Below are 20,912 nucleotides of genomic sequence, written 5' to 3' on the forward strand. Positions count from 1 at the left end.
TCGGCAGCGGACTCCGCAGCAGAATAATGTCAACGTTCACTATCCCAAACAGCGCCTCGCAATTGCCTGTTCACCTAACGCCCGATCTCTCACAGGCTCAGCTACTTGCTTTCCCAGCCTTCAAGATATGGCTGTCCACACTGCAGCATTCGCTTTCCAGACAGGCCGATCCATCCCACGAATTCCACGGAGCACCCTATGCCTTGCGCCAGATCCAGATCCAAGCCGTGGACTTCTTCGGCGGCAATCGATTGGGGTTTGTGAAACTCAAGGTTGATGTGTCGAATGACGATGGGGAGAGGCTACCAGGAAGCGTGTTTTTAAGAGGAGGCAGCGTTGGCGTGCTGGTCAGTGTCCAATTTGTCAATTGATCTTATGCATCTCCTATTTTCTTCGCACCTAGGAGAATATACACTTACATCATTCTGTCCTGAATGATTCCATCTGTGATGAACAAAACTAAAATACCCATCCCCTGGAACTTCAGTCCCCCATGTCCACTTCTATTCCATTGCTCTGAACTATCTTCCCTTCACGGGCTTACGCCACGAACTTTACGCTACTTAGTTAATCCTCCAACCAAACGACATCCCCGAAACATCAGAATCTGAAAAGTATTCGATCTTAACTATCCAACCACGCATTCCTGCCGGCTCTCTCGCCTTTCCCGAGATCCCAGCCGGTATGCTGGATGACAACGGCACATTCGCGGGCGGCGCTGCAAAGGAAATCCAAGAAGAGACAGGCCTAGTCATACCACAAGATGAACTTGTAGATCTGACCGCGCTTGCGAATAGCCTACCCAAAACTGGACGGAAAGGTGACCACGAACAAAGGGGAGGAAAAGGTATTGACGACAATAACAATGGAGATGGTGATGGAGAAAAGCTGCAAACGGGCGTATACCCATCCCCCGGCGGCTCCGATGAGTTCATCCCACTTTTCCTGTGTCAGAAGCGTATGGCTAGAAGGGAAATTGAAGGGTTACAGGGCAAACTGACTGGATTGCGGAAGGATGGGGAGAAGATTACGTTGATGGTTGTCAAGTTGGAGGAGATGTGGAGGGAGGCGTGGAGGGATGGGAAGACACTGGCAGCTTGGGCATTGTACTAAGGTTTGAAGAGGGAAGGGGTTTTGTAGGTGGGGTGTTGGGATGTATGAATGATCAGGTAGGTCTTCTTTTCGTGGGTGGAATTTTAGATTCATAGAAGGAAAGGGAGTATTGGATGAAAGATATTTGTTGTCCATCACTTAGGGCGATGCTAGGTCAACAAAACCAACTCATGCAGATGGTGCAGTTAAGCCAACAAAACTTTGGAACATCCAATTTCCAATAACCCTTAAAATGCTATCATCTATGTTGCATGTCAATTCTCTACATGCTTGAAAAACTAAAATAGGGTATATACGAGATGCACCCATTCAGTTCTCTATATCTATCTCAATCAAATCTCGCCCGCCCGGTAGAATCTGAAAGATTATAAGTGCAAGGGTAATTCCAAAGCATTAAATCACCCGACCCCTTAGGCTTTGAACCTTTAAACCCCAAGCCCTAAACACAACTTCTTTCCAACCTCCAGGCCCTCCGCCAGCGTGCCAACTCGGGCATCAATCGCATAACCTTCGCCTTCAAGGCGTTTAATGTCCTCATACAACGAGGCGAGCGGGATGCTAAAACACTCGATGAACTCGTTGTCTTCCAGTCGGGGCTCCGGGTCCCGGTTCGCTGGTAGAGACATGTCGACGCGAACATGGACCATGTTCAGATTCGTGTTGCAGAAGCCCGGGTCTTTGGCGGATGTTAGAAACGAGCGGAATTGGACATATGGTTAGACTTTATTTTAAGGACATATTGCTTTTGGTTTTAACAACCATTTGAGGGACCGTATGGAGTACATAAAGGCTCTATGATACTTGTTGATAGGAAGGGTGCATTGGCAACAGGAGCAGAAAAAACAGGAGACACTGGTGGCTCACCATTATACATAATTGGACTCTTCTCCTCCGCAACGCCAACATACCCCGTCTCCTCTCGAAGTTCCCTGACTGCGCATTCCTCGGGAGTTTCGCCTTCATCAATAAGACCAGCAGGAACTTCAATGACCACCTTGTCGATGGGCGGCCTATACTGCTTCTGTAGCAGTAGTTCTGGGCCTGAAGGTTTGGCTAAAATTGTGAATATGCCAACCCCATCGATGGGGCAGTTTTTAGGCCTCGTCTGTAATTGATCATAAATTGTTAGAAGGGAGATTCCATGAGGGGTTGGTGTGTAAGAAAGTTCGAAAGTATGTCTCTAGGCTGTGTGCAGGGTATGTCGCACGCATTGTGATCTTCTGTAAACATTGTTCGACGAAGGGAGCAAAATTTCATTCATTACAGCAACTGTCGATATTGGGCGAAAACGAAAGAATACAGAAAAGTTAACCGGAGACAGCAACTCTCCAGAAATAGAACCAGGCTATATATGAATGTAAACAGAAAATCCCCTTACCCGTCTCTCGGCAGATTCCCACGTCCTTGTCACACCGTTTGGATCCGTGTATGTCGATTTAACCAGCCGAATCCATTGTGCCTCTGTCGGATTCTGCACGAAGGAAAAATGTCAGCAAGGGGATTGACGCATCTGCAAATCGTTGAGGCATCTATGCAACTATTCGCCAATCTATTATGGGCGAATGATACATTCAAAAGAGGCTGATTAAGTCTCTGGACTGGAAATTGAGTAGCCCGGAATGTAAAACTTTTTGCTTCAAAGAGCCTTCTGGCACTTAAGATGAAGAGTAGTCGAAATATAGATGCACACATCGAATCACGGTACATCTACGTAGGAATCCATAACATAAAACACCAGCCGAGGGGTGCTTCAGGGGTGCTTCAAACGTACAAGTGGCTCCGTTGAAAGAAGACTCTCTTTGGATAGTTTTTTGGGAGACGATTCGGAGGGCATTGTTCCCTGTGCAAATTAATTGATTTCGCACGATACAAGACTATTAAGCTCCGGTCAATTAACTGGCCCTCATTGCCAAAGGTTATAGCTGGATGTTTTCAATGGGTGAATTAACAAGACGGGGAGTCCGTTCCAAGGTTCCAAGGGCTCTCTGGGCGTTAACGTGACTAGAACCACTCAACACACATAAACTACGAAGGAAATCAACCACATAAGTTACAGGATAATAAGCCCAAAGACAGCGTAGTATGTTAAAGGAATGTTGCGCTGTCAACTATGAGAAAATTGCTAATAGCGAGCGAGGCAACATTCAAGATGGGCGGTTTTGAGCGTATCTTGATGAAAGAATTTTCTTCCATGTTTTGACTGCACCGAACTGAAATCGAATATGTCATTGTTTTATAAACTCTGTCTCTCTTGTATCTCCTCTGTAGTTGTCTAGGACATTTCTCTGGTACATCAACTACAGGAATGGCCGATTTTACTGGAACAAAGGGTGTGTTCTGTTTCAGACGTTTGATTTTCGAGAAAAACAGCCCTGAGCAAGGGGCATGATAGGCATATCTACTAGAGTGGACGAATTTGTCCCCTTGCCAACATGCGAACTGGCCAACGTCCACGATTCACGAGCCAGCTCAGGCAATAGACGCCAGTAAACCAACCCCGACCCCTTTAGAATGAGTCCATTCTCGGCCTCGACAAATAGTCAAATCTCCAAGTCAACACACACAACCCCAGTTCAACTGGCGCCTCGTGAGATACATCCCGAGCTGCGGAGATTGAGCTGCTCTGAGGGGGACGACCTGGAACGCTCATCACCTAGTCCATTGATTAAAAGACAAAGAAAATGGCGATTTACGTAGGCTTCCCACCGTCTTGGACGTGCGTTACACCCAACAGTTTTGGACCAAGTTCCCTTTAGAGCTGAATGTTACAAATTGGTCCATAAAGGTGGAAAAGGAAATTCTGACGAACATCATGAATTCGGAATGGCCGCTCAAATCGATCTTCAGCTGCCAGAACAACGACCGAAATGTGATAAGTCTGGGGAAGATAACGAGCTCAGCACTCAATGAAGCAATCGCTGCGGGTATCAATATTTCTATATGGACTGTCCCGGTTTCAATTTTGTTTACTTCTGACTCGAAATCAGACGCGAAACAATTGCATTATTACAATTAATGCTTCGGGGTTGCAGCCAGAGGCGCCACGCTTGACAAATTCCTCAACTTGTATCCCAATTTGCCCAGCAGAACTTCATCATACCAACATCTCAGAGCGCCAATGGGACAGTCGTGTATTACCTAAAATCGTCTGATGTGAGGGTATCTTCTTTCCAGGTGATGTTTGCAAGCTTTGTTACCGTGTCTGCTGGACTCTGGCCATTTTCCGGATTCTGGTATCCGGAAGAGACTTCAAGAGTATACATTTAGAACGTTGACTTACCGATCGTTCACGATTAACGCCCATCATAACCTTGGGGCAGAAAGTTGCGAATGTGCGAATGAGCAAGTCACCACAGCAGGCCGGTTCTGGAAGCCATTTGCGGCAAGAAAATCTATCCTCACGCTCACATATTTTATGCCGCTTCTGGCTGTTGCTGCCCTTGAGGTGATACATCTGCTATTAAATCAGAATATCGGGCTGGCGGCCATTCAAACGGAACAAAAGAAATATTCACGCCAGTATTTTTCCGTCCTTGTTTTGTTGGCATTGCAACACTCTATGACAATCTAGACTTCACGATTGCAATACTCACACCATTTCCCGTGCTTTGCAAAGGCGGTGCGACAGCTAGGCAAAGCGTTCAAAACCACCTCCTCGGGAACATCTCTCTGGTTACCCTTTGGGAAGCAGTACGAGAATACCATATCGGTGTCGCGTCATCTGCCACCGCAGCATTTGCGGTAAGCCTTTGAACAGTTGTTGCTTCCGGCCTATGGAATTCAGATTTAAAACGTGGCCCTGTCACACTCCGTAGTCGCTGCTAGAACAGACAATTGAAACACGACAGTGGAAAGTTATGTTGTGGATGACAGTAACACGGTATCACGGGTTTGCCATTGAATCTTATTAAGTTCATAACCTGAGTATCCCTTACATGGACGCGGAACGAGATTGTATTCATAAGATCTAGATAAGACATAGACAACGCCCTTTTTAATATCTCTTCCAATCAAGACCAAGACACCACCCAGAATCCTTCTGCATATACTTTTACACTTCCGACGCTAAGACCTGCGTTGAACTATACACTGCTCACAACAGATGATGTCAAGCAATCTAGTTCTTACAGGCTAAGTGAGCCTTCTGGAGCCCCGTCCTGGCTCCTACTACTCCTACAGTTAACACGTTTCCTAAGCTGCCTCCAAAACGCCTTCTCGGACAAACACGCAAACTCGACGACCCCTGAGTTTCGACCTACGTAGCACACAAGCCATGACCGACCCCTTGGAGCTGGAGGTTATGTGGCTTTGCTATTCGACCTGCACTATTCCAAGCAAATTGGAAATCCAAACGAGCTATCGGGTAATCAGGGCGTATAAGAACTCTTTCTGATGCCTATCCCTTGACATCACATTTGGCTGCGTGCGTGACAACCTCACGTTGTTAGACATTATCTCTGCTGCGTTACGTGATCAGCATGTCCAAGAAGTCCCAACCGATGTAACCTTTGTAGGAGATACAAACTCTAGTCTCATCAACCCGACCCACCCATCTAAGCCGAAGTTATTAAACAATGCCACGGAGGGGATTTCCTCATTCCCCTTTCGTGACAACACATTCTCTCCAGTACTTTGGAGTCCCACCTGCGCAGAACACTCACAGATACGAGATCGAATGGCAAAGGATCATATGGCGTCTTTTTCTTCTTCTTCATACACGGGCCAAAGGGTGTGGTTTCTTAGCAGTGTGGAAAGTTGATGCCTCAAACACTCCATCATAACCCGTGCAGTATTGCAGGGACGATGAGTTTGTTGGCTGGAAGCGAGCTGTGTGAGGTCGGTGGTAAGTTTTTGGCTGCCAGGATGGGGGATCGTGAATTGAGGAAGATATTTGAGGGGCAGGGGTTGCTGTTTGGGCTGGGATGGCGGAGGGCGAAAGATGCAGAGGGTAAGGATGGGGGATGGGGATGGGGATGTGGATAAGGGTCTGGGTTGGAGTGGGAAAGGGGAGGTTTGGGATAGACATTGGGAAGGCGGAGTGGGGATGGAAAAATATATCTATTTCTATCGTCTTAATTTTGAATGCATGAAGCTGTAGATATGGGAAAAGAGCGGATAGTTGACAGTTATCTGGGTGACTTTTAGAGATCCATCTACTTTGGTGGGTAGGGAGCCATATAATCGGTATGTCGATGTGCTGCTTCGTAAGTATAGGGTACGTGTGACATTTTGAGGGATCTTACATGGCTCACTAAGTAACTACAAAATTATGTACGTATCAAGTTCGAATTCTGTTGGAGAAGGTTAACTATCCCAAGGCATCAATCAAAGGAAATGTTAAAAATAGTCGCTGCTCAAACCTAGTCCCCCATTTTACAAAGCATAGGCTGAATCGAGTTAAAAGGTCAATCACACATGAATAAGATAAAGACAATGTCTAATATTGATTTCCGTTCCATTTATTTTTATAGCTTCGTTTTTTTTCTAAGGACAAATTTCAACTTGGAAGTTGTAAAAAGGAAAAAAAGAAGGGTAACTAGGTGTGAGACACAATCCGTGAGAAAACACTTCCATGCCCTCTCATGTCATAAAAGATATCAGCTGTGTCGAGTCTGTGTATCAAGGGCGTATGATCGCATAAACTAAAAGCAATAGAAAACGCGGCCATGGTTTTTCGGGGTATCACATTCATACCTGTGAGCTGCCTATGGTGCAGAGAACAGGGGAGTGGGTATTTCTAGGGGTATTCGTCTTTAATTCTATTTAATGCAGGTGCCCAGGTGTTTGCAGGACAAAAGAAGAAGCGAAAGCATCTGTAGATCGTCTTCGTCAGAAATATGCGGCCCTTTTGAATATGCGACGCGTAAGGCAAGTGAAACCTGCCAAAGATGAGGTTCTGTTGGTGTAATACCAAGGGTAGTTGAAAATGAAGCAAAGAAATGAAGAGAGAAGAAAAATTCAAGTAAAAGCCCACATATTTCGCTCCAGACGACCATTGCTTTCAAGTGATTCCAGTATTCCCTCGTGAATTCGTTGCAGAAACAAAACAAAATAAAATAGAAAGAAGGAAGCAATAACTGAAGAAGAACGCGAAGGTAAGTCTAGAGGATTATCGACAAGTCATGCTTCCGGGATCAATACGCCTCGATCTCAGCAACACACTTTTCAAATTCAGACCAATGTTTCATAACAACTTTGGCACCGAGGTCGACCAGAGTCTTTCCCATCTCCTCCTGCTTCTGTTTTCCCTCGTAGCAGCCCACGTACGCGATGACGGGGATTTCAGAGCGGATGGCACTCAAAGTACCACTTTTGCTGTCCTCCACAGCAATGCACTCGCCAGGAGCCTTGTGAAGCACTTTAAGAGCGTGTAGATAGATGGCAGGGTCAGGTTTGGTAGTTGGGGTAGGAAGAGAGGTAGCAGCGCTGAAAACGTGGTCATGGTTGAAGAAGCGCTCCTGGTCAACTTTCTTGATCGAAGCCCTCACACGACGAAGAGCGGAAGACGAAACAACCGCCAATTCGTATTTCTTCGAAGCAGCCAGCTTGGCCAATTCTTCCGTGGCGCCTTCGCAGGCTCGTGCTTTAGCCTCCAGCTTGGCGATGACGCGGTTTTCTTCTTCCTTGACGTAGCCTTCGAGCTCATCTTGAGGAAGTTTGAAGTTGTATTTTGACTGCAGTGCACCCATCATTCCGCGGAAGTTCTGGCCCACAAAGTCGACGATGAGCTGGGAGCCAGTGTAGCGGGCGGAGAGGCCTTGCTTTTCCAGGATCTCGTTGGCGATGTCTGCACATGCTTCGAATGCGAGTTCCTCTGAAAGGACAAGGGTGTTGTCGCAGTCGAACAATAGGGTGGTGATCTACAGGCATAACATAAGGAGTCAGCAACGATGATCATTCTTGACAACACTAACTTGTAGTTAACCAGAGCAATGACGGAACTAAAAGTACAGAATCCATAATCCTGCGTTGCATGAAAAAAGATAGGATGGTAGCTTTGGTGGAATTGGGACATGTTGGATGGCTGTCCTACCTTAGTCATATTGGCGACAGTTTGTTTTGAAAAGTTCTTGAGAGAAGAGGTTCTTCTTTTTGGATTTGGAATAGAGCGGCTTCAAGGAAAATTAATCACTGGTAGACGTGGATGGTGGGGGGTTTGTTGATCAAAGAGATTTGGAGAAAGGGGTGCGATGTAAGTTGAAAGCGGGGAATGTTTGGCAGGGGTTGGGGATTAATTAACTATTTAAGAGGCACCAGCGAAGACCGTGAATGCAAACGAGTGATTTATGTGGCAAGCAAGGCAGTTCAGTCAAAGACCGTCATTGGGCCATCTTCCCCCAGAGAATCCATTCTTAAATACCAGACAATGGCCCGTTGATCCGTTTGTTTTCAGTTCGGGCACTAAAACAACTCTAATCGTCACCAACGTTCAGGAAAGGGGCGGAGTGGAGTAAAGCAAGGCCCAATTCAGCGTAATCAATTACAAATGTCCGTTGCTCTCTTCTTGAGATCGACGGAATAACTAACTAGTTACCCAACAACAATAATAATGATTCTGACTTTCTACGCGGACACACCGTGCCATCAACCAATGCGGCCTTGACCATAGCAAAAGTGGTTCACCTACTCCATGAGGTTATTGCCATTCGAAAAAAAAAATCCTGTAGTTTTTGATTTTACATGGCGAAAAATGAAGAGCGGGGGGGAAAAAATTTAAAAACCACACCTAAATTCATCGCCCGCCACATTCAAGATATGATGGTTACCCTGGCTGCGGTTAAATCTAAATCTACTGTCAGTATCACCTTTCCCATGGTAGCCAGGCCGCTCTGGGTTATTAGAACGAGCCAAACGCAGACAAGCTATCTTCTTCTAGAAAATCAAGATCACCAGTGCTACTGGGCCTTTTGGCGGTGGGAACAATAATGATATCTGTGGCCCCTTAATTGACCCTTCTTCCCCCCCCCCCCCCCCCCCCCTCTTTTCTCTCTTTTTGATGTGTCCGTGTTGGTAGTTAACGAAAGGCGGGAGAAAAAAAAATTCGAAAATCAATTGGACAAGATCTCCAAAGTCGGTAAGTTTCGGGAATACTGAAACGCCAGAAGGTCAAAATGAGAAAATTCTATCCTGGCTGCATTCGGGCAAGAGGAGTTGAAACTAACTAGGTCCAGGGCCCACCTGTTTGCTCTCCTCCTCCGTCCTAGCAAGAAAGCCCTGGGACAGCTTAGAAGAGGATACGTGTGGAACGCGCATAATCTGTTCTCATAGCTGGGAAATCCTTCGAGCATTGGAAACCAAAACAGGCTGGAGTTAGAGGCGGTCAACTGTTGCCCGCCTCCTGCCAAGGCAATGCTTGGTGGTTGGACAGTCATGCCTTTTTTCGTTTCCATCCACAGCTGCATAGATGCATGGTTGTTCTGTCAACGAAAACTTTCCTCTTTCCTGTGGTATGGCTGTCATTGATTGCTCAATCTGACCCTTGACTAAAAGCCCAACTTTCGAACCCTGCTTGGACCCTCCAAAAAACCCCCCAATCACACCAAGGCCTCCTACGTCATTATGCCGACCGTTGATGCCCAACCTTCAGGTATATCTACAAGACTGTAGGACGCCGGATGACCGAAAGAAGAGGGATCACAGGAGTTTACATATTGGTTTACTACATGAGCGGGATGAAATGCAATCCTTTATACCTTATCTTTCCTGGCCTCAGTTGATCAATGAATTATTTTGGCATGGTATTCATGAATCATTGAATTCTCGGAGTAACCTCTTGGGGAGTTGTATGACATCACTCTGAGGGAAAATACTAAAACAATCTAAATTTAATCACCGCTCTACCTTGGGCACGGGTCCCTGTTCAGCCAACGATTCCATTACAAAAAGCAGAGTTAGCCTTTTATCACCGATTCCGGCGAGTTGCAAAGGGCAATATTTGAAGAATATTTGCATCCTCAACCTTAACTCTTCAAGAACGGATCACTCTGAAACCAAATTAGTTTCTCCCTATTAACACTTTCGATTAATTCATTGGTCATGGTTTCTTGTTCACTGCTAAATGTCTAAATGTCATGATAGTACTGACATCAAAGGAACGCATATAGCCCGGTGGAAAATAGACCGCAAGCAGTATTACATTCTCAAGGACAAGAAAGGAAGATCTGCCATCAACCCTTAGAAAAATGAGGCCAATATATTGAATGAAATTGATATGAATCGGATGTCTTGTCTTTTAGGAGTGTTAGTAGTTAATCGTCTGCCCTGGCTAACTCTACCTCCACATCTCATTCCCCTACCGAAACATCTTGAGCCAAATGTTGTTTAGAAAAATTTTCTTGTCAATAAGAAATCCATCGGCTTCATATCTATCCCTACTAACGCTGCTAAAGTTAACTAACATTCAGGTCATGACGAGTATCCTAAGAGCGGCAACAAGGAACATATTCTCCTTACCAGCATCAAATCTGGCCATCTCAAATTGCTTCGCAGAGGATTCCATAATTGCTCGCGAAAGCTTCTCAACTGATAATATCTGGCTTTGTATTTGCACCGCCCAACTGGTAGATTCATCCCGACCCGCACGGATTTCACTTGCACGATCTATGGGAAGGATTCATACTCCAATCTATCGGATAGCGTTCGGACTTTTTATATTTTCTATCCAGGCAAACGCTACTGTCCACCTTTTCTGAACAGGACTCATGCGTAAGACTCCGAGACCCAATTTTTGCCGCGATTGGAGGAACTGCCCACCGGGAAATTTGTGATAAAGCAAATGGCATACGTGTCCAGTATAGTCAGCTTCGAGCGGATCCGGGTGGAAACTCGACTGCTTGGGAATTCTTCCGCTTGCTGAGTGTGATATTTCGCGTGGAATTTTTGGAGCGGAATTTCGGTGCCCTCCGAACGACGGGTATCTCTATTTGCGTGTGGACCGAGCGCCATGGTAACTATGGGGCTTTTGGAATTGGAAAAGTAGCTATCATAGGGAAATATTTGAACAAGGGAGTATAGAATGGGTTTGGTGACGTTCTTTGGAAAAGAAAAATGTGTAAAGGGGTAAGAAATAAGGAGAATAGGAGAAAAGCCAGGACATGCACTTGGATGAAGTTGTGTCGGTGAATAAATGCTAAGGTGTAACGTGTTCCTTAATTTATAAAAAGAGTATCCAACAGCTGACTCTCTACTAGTCATAAGGCCGATTACCAGCAATGATATTATGAGGGATAGCAAAGCGTGGTCTCATAGTGCGGTTCTCTGAAGGGGAACAAGCAGGCTACTTGAAAAGCCAACATCGCAGGAGGGGAGCTTGTGATCTTCGCGTGGTCTCTTTTATTATGTACCTCTCCGAATACTCGTCAAAAGCTTTTCCAGATGTAATACTACTATCTCGGTAGTATACGATACCATTCCTGTCTTAAGTCTCACTAGCTGATCATGGAGGGACGGATTTTTTACAGCCAGCAACGGTGTTAATTATAAATATTTTTATGACAGTTTAGAGATGCTCTGATGTCTATTTCATTGATCTTTTATACCCGATCCGCTCTAGCGAACCAGGATTGAGATTAAGCAATGGGATTTGAGATTACAAGGTGGTGATCTTGTATAAAATATTCTTCCGGCCTTGTCTCGTGGCACTCAAGTGAGATGGGCATTGTGAATCCTGGGCGAGTTCTAGAAAACAAACATAGAAAATATACATGAGGAAAGCAGGGTAGCAGGGGTCTTGATGAGAACGCTGATTTTGAGTTGACCTCGACGCGATTGCCAATACCCTGTCCCAATGAACCCTGGAAACATCAGCATGTTCCAGAACCTAGGGCGGAGTACAATGTATGCGTGGAGAGACTTGGAGAATTTGATACCAATATCTCCACAGATAGCCGGTCAGCTACTCAATTATCTATGTGGCTGAAGCATTGCCGCGAAATGCCCCACCCCAACGAATTCCAGGACCTCCAAATGAAATAGCGTTGCAGTGCAATTTTTCTCGCACACATTGTATGGCGAATCCCAATGGAAACCAAAAAATAAAATAAAATAAAAGCCACGATCGATTTCGTCTTGCGATAGAGTGACAGGGTAGGTTGCCGTTAGCCGAACGGCAACTTCATATGGCGCTAAGTTCGGCAATCGGCTTCTAAGCTTGGCTGATTTCGGCAATGGGAATCCAATGATTTTGACAAGGGAAATGAGGAAAGATACGGATGTGATGGTTGAATAATGCGATAGTCTGTAGCTGGGCTGAGATATCTAGTTAGTGATGTGTAGCAGAAGAGGCCTCTGCTTCGTTGGAATCTAGTCTCCTGCATAGAGTATATGGGCACCCGTCATAGTGAGTTGTCGAAATTTTCATGCGAGGACATTTCACAACAGCCTGGATAGCAGATACATTGTTGGATTTAATGCTTTATATAATATATCAAATTTAGACGAATACTGATTTCTGTACCAATTGATATGTCAAATGACAGAGCTACAAGTTCTACCAGTGCAAAGTAGACAATTATTTGACAAGCTAACGGCTTGTTGATAACTGTGATATGCTCTCTCAAAGATGGTTATTGAGTCTCAAAACCCTGGAATTGAATCAAGGGAAGAAGGATACTAAACAATTCATTAAGTCAAAAACTGCTGAATTGTTTGAAAGCTGAAGTTGAATAGCTACCAGACGTTGAAAGAGGAGCCTCTTCCCTGCCTACATCTGATTGGTTGTTTTCCGCCTTCAACTGAACTAAAATCTGACGACCAAAAATTTCACGCTCCCAGCGAGATAGTTGTCTCTCCATAAACCTTGGGAAAATATAAGACGACACAAAAGAGATTCTACAGCATGGCCAACCCGAATCCCTATCCAACTTCCATATCTTCCCTTCATTTTCCATTGTCCGCCCATCAAAGCATCTCCCAAACACTCTCCGCACTCCGAAAATCCACCCTCTCGATAACCAATAGACTCCGTTCCATTGAAACAGATTCAGCTTTCGCTCAGCATGTCGCGCAACATTATGAGCTTCCACTGGTTGCCAATGAAAGATGCGGCAGCTGGTATATACCCACGGAGAGGAAGGCGGGAAGTGCGTATTTTAAAAGTACCGATGGCCACGAGGGACAGTGGAATTTCAGTCTGCGGAGGTTGAATTTACATTTGTTGGATATTTTGAGGGAGAATAGAGGGTTAGTTCAGCTCAAACAGTACTCAAATTATCTCATTGAAATATTAAATAAGACTCTGATAGTTTGTTTCTTTGGTTTGATTTATTGATTAGGTGTGTGATCGTAGATTCAACAAGGAGAGGAAAATGTATGTGTTGATACCTACTGATTTGTGACTGATTTTGATGTCATCACACAGTGGTATAATCTCTTTACTTTTTGCATAACTATAGTCTAATATTTCACCATCCCACAGCCATGCCAGATGCACTATGCAAGACAGTTCCAATATGGGCAGCAGTCATCAATAGGGCTCTTTTCCCTGACAACAAAACATATCATAATGTACAGTTCCCACCGGACTTGCTTGGTGCTTCTGAGGAGTGGCAGATCGAGAAAAGAATAGATCAATTTGTTATTTCATTGAGAGTAAGCCTAACCCTTATATCAAGGAGAAAGTGCCCACTGACTCCAATCTAGTCCCTCAAACTCAACATGCAAGAATTAAAAACACGACTCGGGAAGCCACTGAGACTTGCTTGGGCAACACGAGAGTATTTTTGGCCAGAGTACTCCGAGGAAGAGATGGATGATTTCCATCTCATGGTTCTATGCTCTGTCTCGAAACGGGTCCACGGCGCGGAAATGTCTGAGGGTGGCTATATCCAGGGAGCTGGAGATGATAGTGAGGCCTGGGCCTGTGGTCTTACGCCAAATATCTTTTGGGACAATAAACCTACATTGTTTGCAACTGATGAGGGAGATCTGCCAGAGCTAATTAAACAATTAGTTCAGAAACATCATCAGGAGATGAAGGCAGAGGACGCAGTGCTTATAAAGCCCACGAGTAATGTTTATATCAGGAAAAGCCGCCAGCCAGATGAGCAAGTGAAGGGCGAGGGGAATTCATTCAATGTACAAATTAACTGTAATAGGAAAGAAGATGGACGTGCTGATGGATCTGAGTCTAAATCTGCACCCGCAGAGGATCCCAAAGTTTTAAACCTTGGTTGTCCTCCGGGGAAACTTGGGAGTCGACACCTACGAAAGGTTCTGGATAAAGTTGAGCAGTTTGTCACTTCGCACTTGTCTCGCGATTCCTCGCAGTCAATAATGGTAACTTGCGAGAATGGCAGGGACTTATCTGCTGGGACAATCCTGACAATAATTTGTTTGTTCTACGATAGAGAAGGTATGGAAATCCCAAATCAGATGAGTATTTGGATATATACACATATAGCGACTAATACCGTGCATCAGGGAACTATAAAGGTCCCCAGGGTAACGTTTCGATTAACAAGGATTATATCCGGCAACGCCTCGCGTGGATATTATCGTCAAAGGAAGACGTGAATCCTTCCCGGTCAACGTTACAATCAGTAAACTCATATCTCATGAATCGACCGTGATCCATATTTCTTATTCGATAACAAAATGGATCGGCGACTCTAATTCCACGACATAGGATTAAAGTCAACCCAGGTGATTTATTAATGGCGCCAAAAATTATTAAAGATAGTATACTCAGAAATGAGGAGAAATTACTCATTACTGACAGCCTGCACAATCGCCCCCTCGTCCCCCTGATCCAGTGCGTTCAAGGCGGCCATATCCTCATCGTCGATGAAGAAATCATAAACATTGGCGTTGGCTTGAATCCGATCAGGATTGTCACTCTTGGGCAACGGAACCCATCCCCTCTGTGAAGCGTATCTTATCAATATCTGCGCCGTCGACCTGCCGTACTTCTTCGCGATCCCGACGAGAGCTGGCTCGGTGGCCTTGTAGTTCCGTACGAGCGGCGAATACGCTTCTTCTGTTGGCACCATGGATGAAGCTGTAAAATCCACAAATATGTTAGCTAAGGCTGCATAAACGCTGATCAACCCAGTGGCAAAAGACGAGGAACCAAACAAGTATATTCACGCACCCCAATCTGATTAACATGCGGCGGCCACACCTTCGCATATTCCTTCATTTCTTCAATATGCCCCACACCAAAGTTACTAACACCAATACTCCTCGTCTTCCCTTCATCAAATAACTTCTCTAGTGCCTGCCACAGCTCCTTCCTCCCTTCCTTCCCAGATTTCGCACTATGAATCAAAAACAAATCAACATACGCATCCTGTCCTTCTCCAGCAATCTATTTCACGCTCTCCAGAAGCTTTTCATAGGTTTCCTCTGGAGACCCTGCAGGAGAGATTATTTTCGTTGTTACAAATATTTCTTTCCTCATACCGGAGCTGCGTAGGGCGTTGCCAACTTCTGTCTCATTGGCGTAAAATTGTGCGGTGTCAATGTGTCGGTAGCCGGCGAGGAGGGCCGCCAGACAACTTTTCTCGCACTGGGAGGGAGGTGAGCGGTAGACACCGAAGCCTAGACGGGGTATTTGCACATTTAGCAAGTTTGGTAGAGGTAGGAGATCGTTCAGGATTGTTGTGGCTGTCATTTTTTAGGTGTCTTGTGCAATAGCACTTGGCCTTTGAGGATGTTCAAATATGTAAATAATGTGCTAATTTAATTAGATTTTGCGAAAGGGTTTCTATTTTGATTTGGCTGGTAGTGTGTAGTGTCTCCTACTTTCTTGATTCTTGATTCTTGATGTTGATGCTATGTTGTTTGGCATTTGTTCGTTGTATGTCCACATTCACCTCCCTTCTTTGGTGGGACCATGGCAAGAAAGCAACAAAAGTCTCATCTCGACAAAGGCCCATAAATTAACGATGAAATGGCATCATCGCCGGTGAAATTGCAAATCACAGGGGCAAGCAAACTGAGAAATGGTGATCATGAAAATGAATATAATAAGGGGAAATGACATGCATATATATTTGTTACGTCGCAGGGACAAGCTAAAAATAAAAATTTCGGATTTGTTCGTTCCTGATCGCCAAGCCGTTATGATGTCATGACGAGCAGGTGTAAAATTGATTGTCAGTCTCCAAATTAGCCTGGAGTGGAAATCAGAAACCAAGAATAACGAATAACTTCAATTGATTGGTTATTTTTTTGTAGGAATGTGTAGACGCTCTTTGAGATCAGGAATACGTTGCTCAGCATCTTAACCTCAAGTACAACAATTTTTCTCAGGGCCTTCCGTTCTCAAGAGTCATTATTGAGCTGGATTTAATCAAGTATTAAGCAATGTAACTTTCACCACCATTCCCGTATTTGCTTGGAATAAGTCTAAATGACACAAATCGCGGCCTGTAAATGCTCGGATCCCGAAAATTATCACCTTCAGGCGAGATGCGATTGTCAAGGCTGTTCACGTTATACGAAAGTGTCCACCGGTCCCCTTCTTGTAGAGCTGGATGCACATGTGCATTATACCCAACCACATCTGAATTTTTGTAGTTCCCAGACGGGCCAGACTCGGGCATGCGATAGAGCGGAGAGTCAATTTTTTGGAAAGGTCCTGACGGGTCACAGCTGGACCACATAAGAATTTTAGCACTGAATATTTCTGAGCTATCCTGGCTTACCACTATAAACTGTCCGTCATTCCATGGGGTGACGCTGAATTCGTTTACGATTCCTTCAAGAGCATCAGTTCCCTTGGATTCCGAGTGGGTCCATTCAACATCATAATGGCCGTCATCATCTGGTGTTGTAGATTTTCTGAGAAACTCCCAATTCTTGGATAGATCGGATCCCCTGAACCTCGCAATGCGCATGGTTTTGTTAAGGGCATCACCTTTCACACCATATATGTACGTGTGGTTATCCCCACTGTGGGCCTGTGGTAATATGGCTGAGCCCCAAGATGTACCCGTTTCAGATGAGAGCGGATCCACCTTGATCGGACGAGCAAGGTCAGCTAGATCAAATGTTGCAACAACATTTCGCACAAATTCAAAAGGAAGTGGGCCTCCGCTCTCTGTCCGCTGATACTCTTGAAATATTACCTGGAGGTATTCAGTATGATGCATGTTCGATATTATGCCGTCGCCTAGCCAAAACCATCGACCTTCGGCTGGAGGCGGCATGATTGCTGTCCTGTTTGTTTCTGAACCTCCCGTAATAGTTGTCAAGGTATTTCCGCTCTGGGCCACGAAGCAATTATTTATCATTCTCGTGCTTGTTGGCCGTGTACCATCGCGATTCAGGGGGCCCAGATATGTATCTGAGAAAAGCCAGAGCAGTCGACCGTCGGGTAACTTTACGGAAAACGTAGAGTCAGCTCCGGTCCATCCATGATTATTAGGATCAGCCGCGTAGCTGTTGAATAATTCCTCGGGGTTTGCGTGCGGGGTGACATCTTCCGCCAGTGGCGGTTCAGCCTCAATGCAATGGTGATGAGAAGAAGCTGTGGCGCCCATAATTACCGCCTCTCAGTTTTTTACTACCAACCACTATCTGAAAACAAATTTCGAATAGTTCGTGTTGGGGCCTTCGGTCTGGGAGAAATGCCAGAATGCATATAAAATGTATGAGGTTGAGGTGTCAAAAAGCGCCAACCATAAGACGTTAGTTAACTAATTAATCAAGAAAATACCAAGTCCTTCCCGAAGTGTTTGTTGCTACAGTCAAGTTTCAGCGCCCAATTTTGGACTTCGTTCTGGTTGATAACATCATCAACGCATTTTCTATCATAAACTATGTTCTCGATAGTTAATATAAATACCTTGTCATATAGTTACTCAACATATCGTTGCATATAAGCAGCGATTTAAAGCCCATTCACATATTTAACACAACGCACAGGAATCCCTCTCCCCGGTGTGGCAAGCGGAATAATCCCCAAGAGATAGACCCCAGATTGGTTGTTGACACTCTTAGAAATGTGGAGAGCATTCAACGAACTCTCTTTGGCGCTCGTTAGGCTCATGATATGGCGGGTGAATGAATGATATTCGTAGTGCGCGAGTCTTGCGAAAGCGACAGCTGCCGCATCATCCCAGATTAATATCCAATGGGCTTTGAAGGATGCATTGGGGTGATAAAGACTGATAAAAGGATTCTAGACTTCTCGGGAAATGCTTTGCATGCGATGACTTTTTGACTCTCGAGAAATCAGTCTCAAGATGAATCATCTACACATGATTGGGATAGGGATTCCTTTAATGGTATGGTTCCTGGAAGTGCTGGATATTTAAATACCGTCAGTCTTTCTAGTACTATGATATTAGTCGTAGAAGTATCTCAATGTAAGATGTTGTGTTTGAGATACAAAATATCTATGTGCTTTGATGGTGTTATAAAGTGCTTTTTTAAATATATATTTTGTTATAACTACCGAGTTAAAATGCCGTGCAGAACTGCGGTTTCGGCCAATCAAAAGATAACTACCTCTATGCGCTCATATATTGCAGAATCCAACCCTATGAAAAATAAACCCTTCCCACCGGATTGCGGCTTCGAAGGCTCCTCCAAGATTAAATCGTTATAACAAGGCTTTACTGTAGATATGTTTCAGAAGATATTTAGCACTCTAAATATCAACTCGAGGTGCAACTGCATGATGTTGACTATATTTTAATAGTCAATCAAGCTGATTATTCTTGCTATCTCTTTGTTAACTTCTGATCAGATGTCTCTGAAAACTTAATGAGATAATTCTAGGTCTTACAGTGGAACACCTTGGTATAGAAAAACAAGGCATTGTATAATAGACAAGTATCTGTTAATGAGGATTAGAGTTAAGTAATAGCTGTAATGTAGTTGTGTTTCTAAAGCAGTTTTGTTTAATGACATAAACTGGCTATCAATAGTGTGTACTTTATATCAAGCTCAAGTTTTTTCTTATTATTCATGATATAGTTATGTTATGAATAAAACTAGTTATTTCAGTTTATTATAACTCTCAGCAGTTGAAAACTAATACTTCAATTTTATTTTACAAAGTGTGAATATATTAATACAAACATATTAACTTGATATAATTAGTTATGGAAATGGTTTATATCTATTTACTAATCTAGAGAAGTGCTTATTTCTTATAATAATTAAACTATGAAAACTTGCTTACTATCTTTATATCTTTTCAGCTATAGTCTAGTTGATATTTTTGCTTAATATTTTACTATCTTTTTGCTTAACAGAGTCTGAATAAGTTTGTTGAGATTCTGTATTATTCTGAGATGAAATTTTATAATTGCGTGTGTTGATTTGTCCAGTATCGAACTGCAATTCAACAGGCAGCGTCATTAAAATCTTGGATTCCTCGGACTCGGTGGCGCCACCATATACTGCAATTTTGTTCACTCACTGGAAACTGTAAGGCGTTTCAGTTCCCTTTTATGTTTTATTTTATGAAGTTGACAGGTTGAGTTTGTTTTTGGCGGGCGTTAAGGTGTGTAAGTGGGCGTTGGGTGGAGAGTCACGTTGACTGCAAGACTTTTTCGTAGTTAACCTCTGAATTGACCAAGTCGACGTCGACTCCCGAGGTTAAATATCTGTCGATGGGTTCACGTTTTCTTTTCCACTTTCAACATTCAACACCCATTGCAAGGCGGGTGGGTGAGCACAGTGAAAAGGGGCTATGATTCTCTTCCCTTGAATTCTGAAAAATGTCGCATGAGATGTCATATCTGGGACCCAGGGGTACGTTCCGCACCATTGATGGAATATAGTACGAAACCGAAGCTAACCTGTAGAACCTCGGGCAACCACCAGCCTTTAATCATGAGCAGAGCCGAGATGCAGAAGCAGAATACGACCGCCTGCGCGATGCAGCTAGACACGAAGCTGCCCAACGCTCCTCATGCTTCGAGAGAGTTCGTTTATCCTATACCTAATCGCAGAAAACTGAACATCGCCCCGGCTAGTTGCAGCTAACCCCCGTCTATTCCCGGTTACAGTCTCGCCAGGCATATGATAACGGTGATGGCCGACTTGCCAAGGAGCTTTCTGAGCAAGGCAAGGCGCACGGGAAGAAAATGGAAGAATTTAACAAGCAAGCCTCGGAATTCATTTTCCGGGAGAATAATGCGCCTGGGCGAGTTGATTCTGATACGATCGACCTACATGGCCAATTCGTGGAGGAGGCAGAAGATATTTTGGAGAAGAGGATAAAGTATGCCCAACGGCATGGGCAGACACATCTTCATGTGTAAGTATTGACCTGTAAAATTTCCATGAGCGAAGAAGCTGTAGCGAAGACATTGGAAGTATGACTGCGATCATTTTTCCGTATTTTTATGCGAGCGGATAAACAATAATGACGATTGATTTTATTCATGCAGCATTATTGGGAAGGGTAACCACTCGGTCAATCATGTTCAGAAGCTCAAACCTCGAGTGGAACAAGTTTGCCGTGATCTAGGTTTACAGTATACCACCGAGGACAACTCCGGGCGAATCTATGTCAACCTGACTGGCGGCGCCGTACACATACCTCCAAACCAGCCACATCACACCCCACAGCCCTATCAACAACAGCAACAACAAGAGCAAAACCCTGACGGGATCCAGCAGGCGGTCAAATCGATTGCTCCTAAGATCATTCGAAGGCTGGAAAAGGCCTGCTGCGTGGTTATGTGAGCTCTGCTGCTGCAGATTTGATATTCTTCTTCACTTTTCAATTTTTGCGTTTTCGGCCTATTATTTTGGAAATGTAGGCATGGTTAATATGAAATTAGAACGGCCGGTTGATACCCTTCTACGTTGAACTGTGTTTCATATGAAGCTGTATA

General features: G+C 44.4%; 9 protein-coding genes across 9 annotated transcripts; 3 read left to right on the plus strand and 6 right to left on the minus strand.

Annotated features, from left to right (window-relative positions):
* Positions 1 to 26: 26 nt before the first annotated feature.
* PAAG_00500 (hypothetical protein) lies at positions 27 to 1,113 on the plus strand (the record flags this gene model as incomplete). The annotated part of the gene is made up of 2 exons (XM_015844040.1): positions 27 to 347; positions 568 to 1,113. 2 exons carry the CDS (start codon positions 27 to 29, stop codon positions 1,111 to 1,113), a joined length of 867 nt encoding a protein of 288 aa, XP_015700375.1.
* Positions 1,114 to 1,538: 425 nt separating this feature from the next.
* PAAG_00501 (ADP-ribose pyrophosphatase) lies at positions 1,539 to 2,947 on the minus strand (the record flags this gene model as incomplete). Its single annotated transcript, XM_002797916.1, has 4 exons — positions 1,539 to 1,789; positions 1,978 to 2,218; positions 2,492 to 2,584; positions 2,885 to 2,947. 4 exons carry the CDS (start codon positions 2,945 to 2,947, stop codon positions 1,539 to 1,541), a joined length of 648 nt encoding a protein of 215 aa, XP_002797962.1.
* A 1,300-nt stretch (positions 2,948 to 4,247) lies between these two features.
* Positions 4,248 to 6,139, minus strand: PAAG_00502 (hypothetical protein; the record flags this gene model as incomplete). The annotated part of the gene is made up of 6 exons (XM_002797917.2): positions 4,248 to 4,343; positions 4,394 to 4,567; positions 4,791 to 4,912; positions 5,049 to 5,152; positions 5,373 to 5,509; positions 5,831 to 6,139. The coding sequence occupies 6 exons, from the start codon at positions 6,137 to 6,139 to the stop codon at positions 4,248 to 4,250; spliced, it is 942 nt and encodes a 313-aa protein (XP_002797963.2).
* Positions 6,140 to 7,247: 1,108 nt separating this feature from the next.
* Positions 7,248 to 8,155, minus strand: PAAG_00503 (HAD-superfamily hydrolase; the record flags this gene model as incomplete). The annotated part of the gene is made up of 2 exons (XM_002797918.2): positions 7,248 to 7,973; positions 8,147 to 8,155. 2 exons carry the CDS (start codon positions 8,153 to 8,155, stop codon positions 7,248 to 7,250), a joined length of 735 nt encoding a protein of 244 aa, XP_002797964.1.
* A 2,358-nt stretch (positions 8,156 to 10,513) lies between these two features.
* PAAG_11116 (hypothetical protein) lies at positions 10,514 to 11,058 on the minus strand (the record flags this gene model as incomplete). Its single annotated transcript, XM_015846820.1, has 2 exons — positions 10,514 to 10,713; positions 10,860 to 11,058. 2 exons carry the CDS (start codon positions 11,056 to 11,058, stop codon positions 10,514 to 10,516), a joined length of 399 nt encoding a protein of 132 aa, XP_015703624.1.
* Positions 11,059 to 12,949: 1,891 nt separating this feature from the next.
* PAAG_00504 (tRNA a64-2'-o-ribosylphosphate transferase) lies at positions 12,950 to 14,681 on the plus strand (the record flags this gene model as incomplete). The annotated part of the gene is made up of 5 exons (XM_015844041.1): positions 12,950 to 13,293; positions 13,386 to 13,420; positions 13,529 to 13,701; positions 13,753 to 14,464; positions 14,533 to 14,681. 5 exons carry the CDS (start codon positions 12,950 to 12,952, stop codon positions 14,679 to 14,681), a joined length of 1,413 nt encoding a protein of 470 aa, XP_015700376.1.
* A 132-nt stretch (positions 14,682 to 14,813) lies between these two features.
* PAAG_00505 (morphine 6-dehydrogenase) lies at positions 14,814 to 15,724 on the minus strand (the record flags this gene model as incomplete). The annotated part of the gene is made up of 3 exons (XM_002797920.1): positions 14,814 to 15,109; positions 15,199 to 15,418; positions 15,494 to 15,724. 3 exons carry the CDS (start codon positions 15,722 to 15,724, stop codon positions 14,814 to 14,816), a joined length of 747 nt encoding a protein of 248 aa, XP_002797966.1.
* A 688-nt stretch (positions 15,725 to 16,412) lies between these two features.
* Positions 16,413 to 17,597, minus strand: PAAG_00506 (hypothetical protein; the record flags this gene model as incomplete). Its single annotated transcript, XM_002797921.1, has 1 exon — positions 16,413 to 17,597. One exon carries the CDS (start codon positions 17,595 to 17,597, stop codon positions 16,413 to 16,415), a length of 1,185 nt encoding a protein of 394 aa, XP_002797967.1.
* Positions 17,598 to 19,787: 2,190 nt separating this feature from the next.
* Positions 19,788 to 20,760, plus strand: PAAG_00507 (smr domain-containing protein; the record flags this gene model as incomplete). Its single annotated transcript, XM_015844042.1, has 4 exons — positions 19,788 to 19,821; positions 19,894 to 19,994; positions 20,079 to 20,329; positions 20,463 to 20,760. 4 exons carry the CDS (start codon positions 19,788 to 19,790, stop codon positions 20,758 to 20,760), a joined length of 684 nt encoding a protein of 227 aa, XP_015700377.1.
* Positions 20,761 to 20,912: the final 152 nt, after the last annotated feature.

This window comes from Paracoccidioides lutzii, assembly GCF_000150705.2.
Source record: "Paracoccidioides lutzii Pb01 unplaced genomic scaffold supercont2.1, whole genome shotgun sequence".
Classification (NCBI taxonomy): Eukaryota; Fungi; Ascomycota; class Eurotiomycetes; order Onygenales; family Ajellomycetaceae; genus Paracoccidioides; species Paracoccidioides lutzii.